Below are 18,363 nucleotides of genomic sequence, written 5' to 3'. Positions count from 1 at the left end.
GTAAAAATTTTTTGTAATTTCACTGTCCAATGTCGTGTACAAAATTAATTGTTGCGACTGCAATACTTCTTATGTGGGACAAACAAAAAGGATGCTTAAGACACGAAAAAAAGAGCATATCGCAAATATAAAAAAACCGGCTAAAGATTTGACTGTATTATCCCATCACCGAATAAATACGAACCACAGAATTGACTGGAATAATATTAGCATTTTAGATACTGAACAATCTTTTCATAAACGATTGACATCTGAGATGATACATATAAAAAGACAAGAATTTAGTATGAATAAACAAAATGACACAGACCGGTTTCCGGATATATTTTTTCCTATTATCAACAATTATTCCCCCTCTCACTAAAGAATAAGTCGTTCTCCTTCTCCTCTAGTTTTCTCTCCTCACCAATAAGAAGTAAAAAGAGCATTACTTTGAAGTGACACATATCGTTAGTATGTCGTTCTCGCAGAAAATTATTTTTTCCATCCTAATAATATATAATAATTAATATTGTAATTTCGAATTACAATTGCGTTACCGTTTGTTTGCTAGTACAGGTATGTTTAATTGTTATTTATGTAAAGTTTAAACTAATAATTTTGTAAAAAATTTTTGTAATTTCTAACTCAATTTAATTTTAATATAGTAATTGGTAATATTGTGTATGCATAACATTCGGGAAAAAAAATTGTCACACAAGAATATCTATCTAATACAATAAGGACAGCCTTATCTTAACTAAAGAAATTTTATGGACACAGTAGAGTAATTCATTCGAAATCGATATGGAACATTCGCCATCGTTTTAGTTGACAACGAAGGAAGTGAAGACAGGTTTAAACTATTGTAACACCAACGCTAATTAGAATATCGGAAAAAAATTTTTACTACTAATGATGGTCAGAAAATCTGACCGAATCGTTTAGATTATATATTCTTAATGTCAGAATTAATAAATGACTTTCACTAATAATAGCGATTGTCGTGGTTGTATGTACCTTTAAAATTTGTTTATTAGTGTTTTAATACAATTACATTGCGTTAAAAATTTTAATAACGAATATGCATATAGCTTACTGGATTGAATAAACATTCTCTGCACGTGGATGCAATTCCACATCATAGTCATCACGTGCTTGAAAATTTTCAGTATTTGATTTGTTTTTTCGTAGCGATGTACGGAGTGGCTTAGAATGTAAGGATATCGTTGATAAAGACTTCGTGGATTTACGTCGAGATGCTTTTGTCGATGTACTAACGGCCAATAAGTACTTAGCATTAATTGCGTTGAAATTAGAATAACATTACGTATGATATCCAACACTTGAATCTATTGAATTCGGCAATATTTTGTCACTATACTTTATTCCATGTTCTTTTCGAATTTTCATAGACTTGTTGCACTTGGCTAATCTTTCAAATGTAAATCGTTCAACATCCCCGTCTTTGCCACAAATAAAACATGTTAAACTTGACATTTTAAAGATTTTATAAATAAAACGGCTACCTTGACTGTTCCGTTTAGACTGTTGGGACGCGATAGATATTCGATAGGACTAACCTGGGGATACGGTGCCCTCAGGATAAACGTTATATCAAAATAAATATTTTACGAACATAACAATAAAGCTAGCGGTAGCGCCTCGACAGTGCCAGTGCTGTATACTCACATGTCATTACGCGACTTTTTATATACTTGGCGTCGCGCCGCTATCGCGTCGCTTAATGTATATTCGAGACCACGAGATTTTTTAAATCAACAATACGAAAAAAATGCTTAATGCGGTCTGAAACGGATCTTAGTGTTTTAACCCTCGCACAGCGGACGTCGTGATACTCGCACGTACGGCGGACGCAGGGTCAAAAGTGACCCAAGAATAAAATTGTTTTAAAACGTTTGAAAAGCAATTTTTTTACTATAATATGTATAAAATATGTAGAAAGAGAAATAAAGACACATTTATCGTAGAAACAAATATCAATTTATTCATTTTCTTCACAGTTGAAAAGATTGAAAAGAGTAAACAACTCTAACTCGCGGGTACCCCTGCGCCCGCTGGCGGAAGGTTAATAATATTCAAGCGTAAATTTTATAATTTTTTGCAATAAATTATTTCACAGGATTTAAGAAGAGGATCATCAACATCAAAATTATTAAATTGCTTGTCAATTTAATTATGATATTACGTACTCTGGATTCAGTTAGAGCTGTGTTTTAAGACTGACAAAAGTGTCGGCGCGCAGTTTGCTTGAGCTGAAAATTGTAAGATTCACGCTTGAATATTATTAAAGCTTCTAAGATGCTTCAGATCGCATTAGGCATTTTTCTCGTATTGTTGATTTTAAATATTTTACCTAATCAAATATCCTTTTAGCCACTAAATATAGGTGACATCGTTATATGTTATAGATAACATATAACAGAGTGGTCCATTTAAACTCTTGAATATTTTACTTGTTTTTGACATGAAAAAATGTTTCAGATGAAAGTGGAACGGTTTCGAGAGAAACGTATTTTAGTCATGTTGCTTTTTTTCTAGATTAAGGCGCCAAAAAGATATGAAGGTCAGCTCCATTTTTTTTAATGGAATTATATAATTTTTATTACATAATATGATTCCTCTAATTATTCTGCATTTAAAAGTATTAAGGTGATTTATCGAAAAATCAATACTTTACGAGATATTTTATACTTTATCATGCCATATTTCAACATAAAACATGAAATATCTCGTAAACTATTGATTTCTTGACAATTGTACTTTAATACTTTTATGCACAGAATACTGAGATGAATCGATTGGTGTAAACAAAACAAACAGTTGCTTTTTAAAGAAAATATGTAGTTGCATATTACAAATTGCATATTTTTTACATTTACTCCGGTTTACATCCACTCTATTGGTATGCCAATAATGTAATCAATAGTTTGTGATGTAAACTTTATTTATTCTCAAAACCTGAGCTCGAATACTATTATACTTGATCGATCGTGTTGACGCACATCTTTAAATCGACATAGCGATCTTTTCATCCATCCGAGCAGAATGCCAACGATATATTCCATTAATTTATATAAAAATGTGATTGTTTACTAAATGGTAACACAAATACTGTCATATCCGAGTCTGTGTCCTAAGAGTTCACTTTGCACCACTACACCGACCCCTTCCGTCCACTTTAGAGGTATGCCAATTACAGTACGTCGGATTTTTTTTCTTTCTTCAGAGATTGGTACAACTTTCAGACTGAATACTGTAATGTTTTTTTCGTTGTACAAATAATTATTTAAAAATTTATCCTTAACAAGTACATCCACTGTACACATATGCCAATTGGTCTCCTGTTGTCTCTAACATTGTAATAGTAAAGTAATATATCTTCAACTGAATACTATGATGCCCACAAAACTGCGATGAGGCCCCGCACTATATCTCTTGCTTTTGTTTTGAAATTCACTTGAATGCGAATGGATTTTTCGCAGTTTTGAACAATGAATTTAATGACCTTTTGGAAAACATTCCTTTGAATATGAGAGTGAGCTCCAAGTTTCAATTGGATGACTGCCCTGTTGCAAATTCTTACAAGAAAAATTCTTGTGAGATCTTCCAAGAAAATTTTCACGTACGAATTTCGGACAGGAACATACAAGATCGTATAAGAATATATCTATAGGTAAATCAAGAATCTTTCATGAATCTTACACCCATGTTATATGAACCTTATAAGTATGTTACATAACTCTTGCACGCATGTTACATGAATCTTGTGCGCAGATTACGTGAATCTTGCGCGCATGTAACGTGAATTTTGCAAGAATATAACTGGAGTATCATTATGAAAATATTACAATAATATGTACCATTGGAATTTTGTGTGATTTATTGCTCGTATCCTAGTAAATAAAATAGACAAGCAAGGAGTTGAATGGGATTTAAAAGAATTTATTTTAGCTAAAAATTAATTCTTTTTACACAAATTGAATAACGGCTTTTCGATGAAATCAAACTTAATTTGGGAAAGGAGCATAAAGCCTATGCCAGTTATTATAGCGAAATTATAATTTAAAATTAATTAATAATTCAGTCATTTTCAGTATTCTAACAAATTTTTTAATTTTTTTCATTATTTTTTTATTTCATATATTCAATCCAGTTTCTGTTCATTTAATCATTCCATTTCGTTTACTGGGATGATCGATACCTTTATTACAAGGTTAAGGCAAGATCTTTTCATTGCGATATAAATCGTCGTGTACAATTCATTTCAGATTCCTAGGTCATTAAAGATTACTGGTGAGATTCATGTACAAATTATATAAGATTCTTATATGATCATGTACGTTCATTTAGTAATCTTGATTGATCACAACTCTTTTCAGATCTGGTACAAAAAATGGTAAAAAAAACTTACAAGAATTTTCAACAGGGTGTCCTGCTCACCATGGCAGAGGTTCTTGATAGTGGCTTAACATTCATTTTCCCAGGAGATGGATCTGTGTTGGACCTGTGGCTTTCTCTCCGTGTTCATCGGATTTAACATTATTAGATTTTTTTGTATGGAATATTCTGAAGCAAAAAGTGTATGCAGTGCCTGTTAATGACCTTTAATCATTGAAACGAAGAATTGTGCGAAGAAGCGTGCGAAGAAATTACAGATGCACAACGTCAGTCAGCCACTCATTCTCTCATAGGTGCCATGCTTGTCTACGGATTGAAGGCAATCATTTTGAACAAAATATTTAATAATGACATTTTGATTATTGTAAAGTAATAAAGATAGACCTTATTTCGACATTACTCATTCCTATAGTTCTGTAACTTCAGAAATCAATATCTCTTGAATAAAGCGTTTGCCAACAAACTTTCAGAGGAAAATTTTTGTTTGTTTTGAGGTTCTACATTCATATTTAATGTTTAGCCATTAAAAAAGAGAACACCATGTATAACGCGATATCTTGATATGTTTATAAAAGAAAGTATCTCTAATTATTATAAACGTTGAAAACGTATCTCTAGCTCAATATGGGTTAAATATAAATAATAAAATATATTTATTAATCTTATAATATTTTAGCTAAAAGAGCGTGTAGTGTAAATTAATTGTATAACCATTTATTGACATGTTAAAGACATAAATTATACCATTTGTACAATAATACTTTATAAACGTTTACAAATGAGATCTCTTTTATGAATCATACATGTTTTCAATAAACAGTTTTTTCAGTTTTTTTTTTATATAAATTTTATAAATAAATGTGTTATTATATAAATAAATGTAGATGCATCCTCAAATTATATCTTTTTTTTTTCGTGTACTGGCTCTCAACATATAAAATCTGTTTTGTATTATGCAAATATAATAAAAACGGATATCAGTATCATATATTGTACGATCGCATAAAAATGGTAAAAATTAAAACGTTTATGTGTTATACACTTTTATTTTTATACCTACTTTATAATTAACAAACCATCGTGTGTTTATTGGATATATACATATATAAATATCAAATGAGCGTGTATAATGTGTGTGTATAATCTATGTTTGTTAAATCTATATTTGTGTATATAATCTATGTATGTTAAAGGCATGTTTTTCCTATCCGTTATAAAGTCAAATATTTCGATAACAAAATAGCTAATTGTTGAAATTTAATGTCGTTAAATGAGTTTATACAGACATCTAAAAATATGCAATATTCTCCTCGGTAATACTAACAATAAACTTCATTTCGCGTGTTTAAGGCGCATGCACATATACAGTCAGAAGCAATGAGGTTGCGACTTTTTTTCCGATGAGTTTAAGAATACGCGATCAAGTTCAGGATGCGAATTCCTCTCATGTGAAATGAATGAATATGATCATATGAGGTTTGTTAAATGTGTCTCATTCATTGCACATGAGAAGGATTCGTATTCTGAACTTAATCGCGTATTCTTAAACTCATCGGAAAAAAAGTGTCGCAACCTCATTGCTTCTGACCGTACACTGTTATAAATGTGACCACGAGCTTCCTTTACATGTAAATGAAGCTCATGGTTATGAATGAAATTAAAAGTAATGAATAATTTAACTGAAAATTAAGTTACAGCCGTTACTTAAATGTAATAACCGTGTACATTAAATTTCATAAATTTTCATAAAAAATACATTAAATTTCATGTACACAAACATACTTTTCAGTTATAAATATATTAAATTTAATGCAATGTCATGAAATTAAGTTCAAATTGTGTAAATTAAAAGTATATTAAATTTCATGAAAATTTTAACAGTGTATGTACATTAGGTACATGAATGAACGGCGCGGAAATAATTATCAAGGGGACCAGGTCAAATACGAGTACCAGAGTCAAGTTGATAATGCTCAGCAGGGTTAAACGCTTCCTTGACCTCTCTTAATGAGTCAGTAAGACACACTTTGCCATATTAACTTTAATATTTTAGAAATTGTTTAAAAAATTGTAAAAGGAATGATCAAAGAAAAGAGAATTTCTTCTAATAAAATATTTATTTATACTTCCGTTAATTTCGTTACGTGTATCGCATCTTCATCATAGGAAGAGAAAATCTATTACAAAAATAAACCCAAGGGTAAGTAGGTGAGAAAGTACTAAACAGTACACTTCATATATTTATACTTGACATGCATGTATACTCGTAAAAGGAATCACATGTATAGGCAAAAAGGAGAAACTTCGTAGCCATCGGTGAACGGACAGTGGGGAAGAGAGAGAAGATGCAAGAGGGAGATAGAGAGAGACAGAGACAGACAGAGAGAGAGAGAGAGAGAGAGAGAGAGAGAGAGGAGTGTTCTTGGCAAAGAGGGTGTTGGTTCCTCAGTATCGTACTGGACACGTTTGGCATCGGCAGTATTTACCGTCCAGATTGTTCGCCAACGCAAATTGCTTTCCAGACCGTTTTAATTGAGAAAGGATTTTCTTCACGAAGCTTTCTACGTAGCAAAGTCGAGAATTCACGGTTTCGGTGAACGGATCGATATAAAAAATGATTTCCACCGAGCGCACAGCGACAATCATCTTTGGATTATCCTTTTTCGTAGCTTCAGGTGAGTTTGCACTAATCTAATAAATAAAATATTATTGAAAAAGATTCTTCTTATGAAATAAAGATTTAGAAAAGTGAGATAGCATCTATGGTTATTTTAGACAATCGTATAAAGTCCATAGATAAAGTCGTTTTGCCGCAGATTCGATCTATCCTGTTTTTAGATATACTAAAAGAATGTTTTTTAAATATTATCTTTTTCCCTTTTTTATTGAGTGAATTTTATATACATACATTTTGTACAAAATTGTATTATGTAAAGAAAATATTATAAATACATGCATACATTTACGTGCGTGTATGTGTGTATCTATATATACATCTATATATATATAATCTATATATATAATCTATATACATATATATATATACAAGATTATATTCCATTATATGTTATATTCCAAACGTAGTAGGTTGAATATCTTAGAAAATATGAAAGATACGGACAAATATTTCAGATGAAGGTTATACATTGGTAAAATTAATTTTCGGAAAAGAATTAATTTTTCAAATTCTATATAATATCGGCTTTCCGACCAAGTCAAAATAATTATTTAAGGAGCATAAAAGCTAACGCAAGATATTAGTGCAATAGTCTATTTTTCCTTCATATACTACTCCTTTTTCAGTTTGGGAGTGATCACGTGCGTCTTGTTGCAATTTCCTACTGCCAATTATAGCGACTTCTGTGTAGAGAGTTTTTTTATTTCGCTTTTTAGCGGTGTGTGTGTGATTGGCTTATGCGCAATTGGTTCGTGTGCAGTTGATGTGCACTCTTCAGTTGATACCACTCTTTGGCCCTGCAGTAAGGGGTATTAGACTACGGGTTGACGATTACGATTGACGGTTGCCCGGTTCTATTTCAACCGATCACGATAGACTCGCTACATCGATGGGCAATATGGCTAACTTCCGACTCTCGCATTGACAAATAACATGATAATCGTCAATATGAAAGTTAAAAGTTGACCACATCATAAGGTCGAAACTAAAAAGGTAGTAGTCGCCCATCAAACTTTAAACCGAAATAACTTTTATAAATTGTAAAATAATGTTATGTCATACACCATTGTACTCCGTTAGAACGGATGCTACAACTTTTATTATATCAAAATACTTATTTTATCGTTCAAAAATTATGCATATATCTCCGTCCTCTAACATGAGCAATTTTTTCGATAATCACTGTACTTACAATAAAGTTTAGTTAGAGCCGTTTAACTTTATATTATATTTATTAGATCCATCTCTGTTAGTTTACATTATAAAAAAGGATGACCGCTTATATAACATCCTATACCTTACACAAAAATACGTGAATAAAAGGATATATATATATATATGTTTCCATTATAATTATCTGAGGAAATTTTAGCATTTACCGTTTCCATAATTCTACGTAATTACTTTTTTTTTTACCATAAAATATGTTAATTCCCTACAATTATTTGAGCTTAAAATTTTGCAGACCCCTTTCGTCTATCTGCGCTTCTAAAAGATATATTCTTGTATCACACATAGGTATCATTACATTAAGAAACATATAACTATGATATCACAATCATAACACAGTTCAATACCAAATTCTCTTCGATGCGCCATATTCCGAAAATTTTTTCGCACTGAATATAATATCATAATTTGCGTGTTATGTTTGGAAAAACAGAAAACAGGGCAATTTATCATTGTATCATGTAATCATAACAGCTTTCATTCTTATTTCTTTTAAAATATATTGCGTATGCATAATCTTGCCTACTTCTTGACATTTCCTTTGAAGTTATAGACTTTATCATACCTCAGTGCATTTTTACAATAGCTACAGCTAGATTATATACAAAACTGGCATGCGCCATTAATATCCGTTGTACTTATTTAACATTACATCATGTCTTAATCATACCCGCATCTGTTTTCCTTTATAAAATTACGCATATATCCTCTTTGTGATTTCAATTTAGATTTATTTCTGTGAATTTTTCCGTAATTTATATTTTGCGGGTATCTCGAGCAAACGATACCTAATACACATCTGTGATTGTTTGACAATATTTTTATAAAAATTGACTTATATGTGCGTGTTATCTGTTTTTTACTCTTACATTTTATCTTTAAGAAAAACTAAAAGAGAAGAATAGCTAAAAAGAGTAAAGGAAATTTTACGAATCTAAAACTTCATATTTTAATAGAACTATGTAAATAGGATAAATCTAGAAATTTTTAGTTGTTATTAATAAATTATTTTAAAGGGATCCTGAAGTGACAAGTATTATTGACTTATTTAAATAACATTATTTATATATAATTAACGCTCTAATCATTCATGGAATGTTTGATTCGTATTTCCAATGCGTCGAGCATTCCGGAACAGCAAAAGAATTTTCATCGAATTTTCAAATTCGTGCTGGAACCTACTTTCCCTAACAGTCCTGGAATTTTCATGAGCCCATACATGATAATTTCTTTGATTAATAATTCCTCCTCTTGTAAATGTAGCTTCGTCCGTCTAGATTATTTTTGATGGAAATGAATTATCATTGTTAAATTGCTCTAGAAACCAATTACTAAACTTCAACCTCTTGAAATAATCCTGAGATAATAATTCTGCACTTTTGAATATGGTACGGATGGCGGTTATCAATTCTTAAAGTTCGATAGATTCTTTGCTGTGGCAATTGTAATGCAGCTGATGCTCTCCGGACGCTGGTCTCAGGATTGTTATCAAAGAGATGCGGAACACAATTTTTCACTTGCATATTTGCTCCTAACGGATCTTGATGAATTGAAAATGAACCGGTCTCTCGCAGCCTATTAAAAGTCATTGTAATCACTCGCCGATTCGGCACTCTTCTGTTTGGAAATCGACGTACAGACTCTCGCACCGCCTCCGTAGCATTACGTCGCAGAAACCATACACGAAAACCATGTCAGCATATTCAACGTTAGAATATGTACGCGGTATATTGCGACAGAAGTAATTTACTCGATAACTTCTGACGAGTAACTGACGAATTTATAGAAGAAAGGCAGAAATATAAACAAACAAAAAGTTTTCACCTGAAAACGGAATTATTATTATTGTTTTCGTGCACGATGTAAGCGACAATAATATTTCAGAGGCAGTATAGGAACGAAACAACTATGTTTTACCTTATTTGCGATTTTTTTCAAAACAAAGCAAAAACGAGCATATCTCTACAGGGCTTTTTTTCTTAGTTTATCAATCCTCTACACGCTTCCGAAGTTTAGACATTTAAATTCGGGACACCCTGCATATAAGTAGATTTACACAGGATATCCCGTTTGAAAGGATCCACTGAAATATCTCGAAAACACTGCGTTAAATCGAAAAATGTTTCAGACAAAAGTTTTTTGACGTCGAGGGAGACATAAGATAATATTATTGGTTTGACCTTGGATGGCGTTGTCAAAGTCAGGACAAGGTTACTTTGAATTTTTTAAATGGAAACCTCCATTTTTCATTACATATTCTTGTAGCTTATCTCGAGAGCTTTTCAAACTACTATAATGAAATATTTTTCATTAAATATTACTTTTCGAGTTATAAAGCTTGAAAGTTACAGTACCGCCGGCATTAGCAATAATTACTCAAGGTGTCCGACGGACGGTTAAAACCTCTTAAATGTTGTTCAGGATCATGACCTGGATAACATTTATCAGGATCAAGCTCCATTGGAGCAAAAATATTATGACTTACGTTGATTACACCAGCAAGAAACTATCTTAAATGCCACACTTGTGTATATGATATCCATGGTACTTTTCAATACCCGATATTTCCTGAAATCCTCGTCGCAAATTATCTAAAGTTTTATGGAATATAAAGATAAAATCATAAAGCTTATTTTCTGACCCGAGACGGTACCTTTCAAAAACAAAAAAGTTCTAATCTTGGTAATAAAAAAGCCTTGGTATGCCATACTCAAAAGTGTTTATAAGGGTTAATAATTATAATATTATAGATAATCTATCAATCTCAATGTGTAGGCTCGATAAGTAGGCTGCATTGCGAATCCCATAAAAAAGTGTTGCATTTTATTCACCACGTATATGTACTTAGTATGCGCGAAATGCTACTTTTTTTAATCTTTACAGCACTTAATAAATATCTGAAAATATCTCATTATTTTTATTAATATTCAGAAATATCCTCTTTTTTAAATGTAATCTATTTTCCAATTTTTTAGACTCAGCAAGAAATTAGAAAAAAATCGCAATGCTTAGTAGGGGCATATAAGATCCGATTATATTTTACATATAAAAAAATGATGTAGTTATTGTATGTTATAAATATTAATATAATTTCAAAATGACATAGAAAAGTTTTATGATAAAAATGTTTCTGTTTATCCATCATTAGTAACATTTTGAAAAAAATAATTATATTCAAGAGCTCACGTCTTTGCATTCGTTAAAAAAGAATATCTATCGTCGTTATAATATTATAAAATAAAGATATTTACATACTCAATGTATTTTTTTTATAATTCTGTATGAATAACTCTATGTCGAAACGTAATGAAGAGAATATGTAATCTATTATTTTTCATGTTTAAACGCGTTTATATTGTTTCGGCACTTAAATCATAAATTAATGTTTTATAAATTTTTCATTGTGTGTTTAACAGGTTCCGCTTTACGATGTTGGGTGTGTTCGTCCAATGTAAATGTCATGTGTAACGACCCAATGAATACTACAGATCATCAAGCTGCGTTCCATATAAGGACTTGTGATCCAGGTCCCTACGGCTCTTCAAAACCCATCTGTCGCAAAATCGTCAAACGAGGTAAAATTGCCTGCTCATTTGTCCAGAATAACGCACACACTGTGAACGTGTAAATTCTCTTATAAAAATATCCCAATATATTTATCGAATATATATCCAGAAAGCACAGTTGTTATGAATTCAAAAAAGTATTCACCTTTCTATACATTATTTATGAATTAGCGTAATCTGTTTGAAAAAAATTATTCATTTACAAGTAATATGCGGCACTGTCGATAGATAGAGACGACAAAGTTAAATTTCTCATAAATAAGAACCATATAAGATAGAATGAGAAATGTAGCATTATGACATCTTTAACCTGTATTTTGATAGAATAATTTTTTTAAGACAAAAAGGGGCTCCCATAATGAAACTTGAAAGACCATGTTCTGATGTACACTGTCAGTATAGAACATCTAGTATTTTCTAAATGAGATGTATTTTGACAGTACAATTTTGTTTACTTCTATGTAAAAACTAATTTAAGAACCTAATATTCTTGAAAATTATGTGTTTATTGTTCGTGTTTGATAGGATAATCTCTGAAAGCTATTATATTTTAATTAGAAATTTCTGATAGTTGATTATGAAAAGATTTTTTGTTTCTGAAAAAGAGCTCAGAATTGATGACACAAAAGTGAAACCTTTTAGAACTCTTGAATGTTTACAAATCATAAATAGAAGAAGAATAGAATTTTCATAATTCGAGGATTTAAACAATTATTTTTTTAGTTGTCTATGCTGTATAGACATGGTAGTTTCAGTAATCTTTTAATTATGCAACATAACATGTGTTAAGTTTAATGGAACGTGAATATCGATAATGTTTAAACACTTCAAAGTAATGCACGTTTTTCTTCGCATTTTAACATGCGCCTGCCTTACGTTATACGTTCTTCAATCGTTTACGTGTACTATAGCTCAGAAAAATCAACCGCGTGATCGTGATGGCAAAAAATTCTGCTCTGCAAGTATGAGATACACCAACATGTTCGTTTGTTAGGAGGATGACGCATTGTGAAGTAGTATTTTTTTAATGCGTTGTATCTTTTTCCTTCGAGACTGTGACACATACACGGTAATATGCGTCGCGATTGAGTCATGCCAGCGCGCATAGAAATAATAATGATAATTGAACATTAAAACAAGGTTGATGCCACACCTACGAGAAAAAATTGTCATTATGCTGCCACGAGATTATGATTAATTTCGGTGCCAGGGTAATACACGCCTTGCTCTCTCTCTCTCTCTCTCTCTCTCTCTCTCTCTCTCTCTCTCTCTCTCGCTCTCAGGCGCGCGCGAGCGTTATCATCGCGTTGTTGAATTTGTCATTGCATGTTTCATAGTAAATCGAATGTACTAACCGCACGTTGAATTCCGTCAATTCGACGGAATTCTAGCATGACGAGGCAGCGCATATGAAATAGCAAACACGGCCGCCACATAAATGCAAAGTTACGTAAGCGATAATAATAATGCTATTAAATCGAACTTTGGATTTGCGTTTGTCGGTGCACAAGAAAAGATGACCCCAATTGCACACTATTGAAGGATTTTTTGAGAAATTCCCGTTAACTCTTGTTGTTTCCTGTATATAACGAAATACACAAAAAGAATATCTCACAAAGGTATTTTGTCAATCGCAAATCACGATTACAATTTCTTAATTATAAATCTGAACTTCTCTCTCTCTCTCTCAGACCTATAAACTCGCAGACTTTACAATGGTATTCTGTTTATAACTTTATATGTCATTATTTTGATAAGTGTATATGCATCTATGTGAATATAAATTATTATTAAATTAAACAATTTTAATATATATAAATATTAAATAAACTTATAATATGTACAAGGTGTTAGTTAAGTATGTTGCCATACTCAACAGATTCTTTGATTTATTTCAAGTAAAAAAGTTCATATAAACATGTGTCCTAAACGACTTAATTTCCAAAATACAGATGAATGTTCACAAATGTTTGACGAAACAGTAAATTGCGTTGGAGATATCTTCCTGCATAAATAAGCCTTGCTTCACGTGAGTTACCATTCGCACAATCGTAAACAAAGAGACAAAGTCAAGGTCAAAATCACAAAATCAAAAATAGACTTTAATTCTGATGTTACAACAAAATGTTGCAGATTTTAAGCATTTTTATTGAAAGCATCAAGATTGAATGTTGTTGTAATCGATACCCTTATTTCAAGACGGGCGGAAACTCCCATACTCCTCAGAAGGGTGCAAGTGGTCGCCATACTGTCAAAGTGGTAAATTTTTTCTGAAAAAGAAAATCGATAGCAACATGATTAAATTTTTGTCTATTACTTAATTTTGGTATCAATTGTCAAGAAATATGATTCCTATATTTTTGGATGGTTATCAAGGCAGCCGTACCTACCCGAACATGTATAATTTTCTTATTATGTAAAATTGTAGTTGTTCGGATAGGTAGTAACCATCCCTTAATCTGAACTTTTCAACTTTAACGCTTTCAATAAAAATATTCAGAGTCTACAACATTTTATTATAAAAAGCCTATTTTCCCTTCAAGGGACCGTGATCGACTTAAGGTAATAGAGGAGAAGACGCCACACTTAAGCCTTTATTCTTGAATAACTTCTTAATGTTATTGAATTAAGTTACGAAAAAATATTATTAATATTCTAGAGACCTTTCTTTATTTACACAAATTTATTTAACGTTTAATATTCCGTATTATTAGAAAAAATCGATATATTATACCTTGCAAAAGTGGCATCTTCCCTCTATATGTGTGGATAAGATGCCACCTCTTATGGGAGAAGATGTTACAAACAATTAAATAATGCGATGCAATATAAACTTGCACATTTTACTTATATTTACAGTCCATAATGAAGAGTTTAAGATATGAAAACACATTAAGGTATGATAAAACATAAATTGAGGAAATATGAAAGAGGGTAATTTAGGAAGTAAGTTGGACATACTTTTATTTGTTTAAACAGCATTTCATTAATTTAAAATATTTCGATTTTATAAAGTGATAAGTGGTCGCAGAGGTTTGCACTGTTTTTCTCAAAGGATCAGCAATAAGATAGTTCCAAGACGAGTTCTTTATTATGAAAGATTACAATGTTTAACGGAATAGAAATAAGTAAGAAAAAAAGAGTGTCAACTGGCAAAAATGAAAGGTTCGATGAGAGCCATCGATTCTGATTGGCGTTCTCATTTCGTGGTGGTCTCCTGGATTGAATGTTGGACATGATAATTTCCGTAACATAAAGCATCCAAAATTTAATTCAAAATCATTTTAATGACGGTTTCAAGCAGGAAAAATTGTGTTTTGTATTTACTGTCATCTTATCCCCAAGTGTAAGAGGAATATTCAATTGCAATTTTTACGCGTATAAGAATATTACAAATTATAATCTATATCATCCACATAACCGTCAGGGAACACTGATTGAAACCGTACATTATTTGCCTGGTTTTACAGTAAGCATCGAAATACAGACCTTAGCTATTAATATACCAAATATTACAAAGAGAGCATGTTTCACAACCTACCTTTTCATTTTTCGTATAATCTTTTCCAATCGATACTGGCATAAACATGTTCATCTAAGCCGATAACTGCGCAACTGTTTGCCACACGTTTTTGCACAGTCAGTATGATCAACGCGCGTTCTATGAAAAAACTATAAATAAAGTGGCGTCTTCCCCCTTATGGAATCTCCCCTTGAATTACTTTATATATATTTCTTTTGTAGATGTTTTACATGAAATAAAAGGTTATCCACATTCCATACTTGTCTAAATGGGTAACAAAATCACTATAGTGGCCTCTTGGTCTAAAACAGTATCTGCAGTTACGCATACGCGCGTTTATTCTCACATTCTCATAAAATGAAAAAATAAACGAGAAGTGGCGCTAGTACTTCACGTCAGAGATATTTACTTATATAGCGTATATATTGCACATGAAATTAGAAATAAAGTTCTATCCTGACATACACGAAGCGTGCTTACGTGAAAACTCTGATTTTTTGTTAAACAATTAATCTATGTTTTCAGAATACGGCGAACGGATTATCATACGCCAATGTTCCACCCCATATCATGATGAAATTGACGTCATCGACGGTCAATGCGGCAATTCCATGACACAACCAGGACGTGATGTAATCGAATCTTGTCACATCTGCAGCAGCGATTTGTGCAATTCCGCAACGGCCATCTCCTCGATGAGATTGCTTTATATCACCATAATAATATTTCTTGCCTGTACTTTTCACCAGTCGAAATATTTTCTTTAACTTTATAATAATCTATAGTTGATAAAAGATAAGAAAAAAATGCGCAATCCGAACGATACCTATGAATATCTGGTTTGTTTAATTTGATCTCCCGGAGCCAAAACGCAAAGCTATCAACGTAAAAAAATTCAACGTAAATAAGATTTCAGGGACTGTAAAGTATTGATAAACGCCACTCGAATGCGTATCAACACTTTGCAGTCCCCAAAATCTTATCGACATAGAATTTTTTTTGTCGATGGCTTTGACTCTAAAGCTCAACTTGGACAGACTTGCTTAATGTTATAAATCTACGACTAACAAACTTTCACAGCGTGAAACGAACGCGTTATTTCCCGACTCGATAGTGATTCGAAAAACATGTAAAAAATGCGGCTAAAGAAGCCTCGAATAATTTTCTCCCGTTTCAAGAGCAATCCAATATTGCGAAACGAAAATTATGAACAAGAAAGCGCACAAATTATATAATTAATATTAATTCAATCGAATTGCTGTAAGTACAAAATAAAAGACCTAAAATAATTACGTGTCGACCAGATTTTTCTTTCAGAATGTTTTAAAATTAACGAGTCATAAGTTTGAGTTATCTAATGGATGATTGACACAACTCATCCTATGTACTATTTTTACGCACTCGACGAACCGTCGCATGTAATAAATATGCCATGTATTATAAGATGTATAAATTAATTCTCGGCCTTTTTTTAGTGAGAATTAAGGTTTACTCACATAGAATGAAATTATGCTTCAGTCAGGAAAGTAATTTCCACCAAAATCGACACACTTCTTCCATCTTTCAGGGAGCTGGCGGATCCCCATTCGATAAAAACACGGCGGTTTTGATTCAATGAAATCATTAACGCAATTTTCGACTTCTTTGTATGTCTTAAAGTGTGAGTCTGCAAGGTGATGTTGAAGGGATCGAAATAAATGAAAATCTGTCGGTGCTAAGGCTGATGAATACGCCGGGTGTGGCAAAACTTTCCAGCCCAGTAAATTAAGAGTGTCTTTGGTCGCTTTCGCCGTATGAGGTCTTGCGTTGTCGTGCAGCAATATTACCGGTCTAGGCCTTTTGCTAGTAAAAGGTCTTTTACGTTCGATTTCATCACTCACACGCTGAAGTCGATGTTTGTAGCGTTTAGCAGTGACAGTTTCATTCGGTTTAAGCAATTCAAAATATATCACACCCTTGAAGTCCCACCAAATGTATAAAAGAACTTTTTTGCCATGAATATTGGATTTCGCGATCGATGTTGAAGGCTCACCTCGATTCACCCATGATTTTCGTCTTTTTGGATTGTCGTAATACATCCACTTTTCATCTCCCGTCACTATTTTGTGCAGAAAGTTGTGTCCTTCTTTTTAAATCGAGAAAGCAAAGACAGAGCCGTATCATAGCATCTCGCTTTGTTGTCTACAGAAAGAACGTGCGGAATCCGACGGCTCTCTTTTTGAATTTTTCTCAGCTTTCGCAACCGAATAGAAATGGCTGGCTGAGTTACTTTTAATGCTGAAGCAAGTTCAGATTCGAACTGGCATGGGTTTTCTGCCAATAACTGCTTCAAATCATCATCTTCGAACTTCTTTGGTTGTCCAGGCCGTTCGTCATCTTCGAGATTAAAATTTCCATCCCGAAACTTGTGGAACTACTTTTTACGCGTACTATAGGATATGGCATTCTCTCCTAATGCCAAACAAATCATTTCCTTCGCCTCGGAAGCATTTTTTTTTCAATTGAAACGTGAAAAGTAAGCAGTGCTTAATATGTACTTTGTCGCACGACATCGTGTTGCTTACTGTCACGGTCAATTTTTTGAGGTCATGTCGATTGAATTTCGAATTTTGTAGTTCCATTAGGTTGGTATTATTTAGTACTAAACTTCGCGTGAATAAGTTTTCGCTTAAATAAGTGCTGCAGTTTATTAAATGTTGGGGTCGAGAATTAATTTATATACCTAACAGAATGATTTGGATCCATCTTTAAGTCTCGTTTTCATCATTAATTTTATCTTGTTTCGTTTTAAGATATTATTTTCAACGTTTTCTCTTGTTATATTTTATCTTTTTTTTCTTTTTGTCATAAGAGTACCTTAAGCAGTTAATAGTGAATGATTAGAGAGAACTTATCAAATATCCGTCTAGTGTAGTAATTAGAATAATGGATAAATATGTTCTTAAAGAATTAACGATGCCACCCTG

General features: G+C 32.3%; 1 protein-coding gene across 1 annotated transcript; it reads left to right on the top strand.

Annotated features, from left to right (window-relative positions):
* Positions 1-6,847: 6,847 nt before the first annotated feature.
* Positions 6,848-16,662, top strand: LOC108726151 (uncharacterized). Its single transcript, XM_018453547.1, has 3 exons — positions 6,848-7,076; positions 11,725-11,883; positions 15,923-16,662. Exons 1-3 carry the CDS (start codon positions 7,016-7,018, stop codon positions 16,162-16,164), a joined length of 462 nt encoding a protein of 153 aa, XP_018309049.1. The 5' UTR covers positions 6,848-7,015; the 3' UTR covers positions 16,165-16,662.
* Positions 16,663-18,363: the final 1,701 nt, after the last annotated feature.

This window comes from Mycetomoellerius zeteki, unplaced genomic scaffold, assembly GCF_001594055.1.
Source record: "Mycetomoellerius zeteki isolate Tzet28-1 unplaced genomic scaffold, Tzet1.0 scaffold39, whole genome shotgun sequence".
Classification (NCBI taxonomy): Eukaryota; Metazoa; Arthropoda; class Insecta; order Hymenoptera; family Formicidae; genus Mycetomoellerius; species Mycetomoellerius zeteki.
This window is presented reverse-complemented; position numbering and strand designations above follow the sequence as displayed.

What these genes read in the sequence shown, in the direction of transcription:
- LOC108726151 (XM_018453547.1), top strand. Translation starts at nt 7,016, where the DNA reads ATGATTTCCACCGAGCGCACAGCGACAATCATCTTTGGATTATCCTTT. An exon ending in ATCCTTTTTCGTAGCTTCAG is followed by an intron (nt 7,077 to 11,724) that starts GTGAGTTTGCAC and finishes TGTGTTTAACAG; the next exon opens with GTTCCGCTTTACGATGTTGG. An exon ending in TCGCAAAATCGTCAAACGAG is followed by an intron (nt 11,884 to 15,922) that starts GTAAAATTGCCT and finishes CTATGTTTTCAG; the next exon opens with AATACGGCGAACGGATTATC.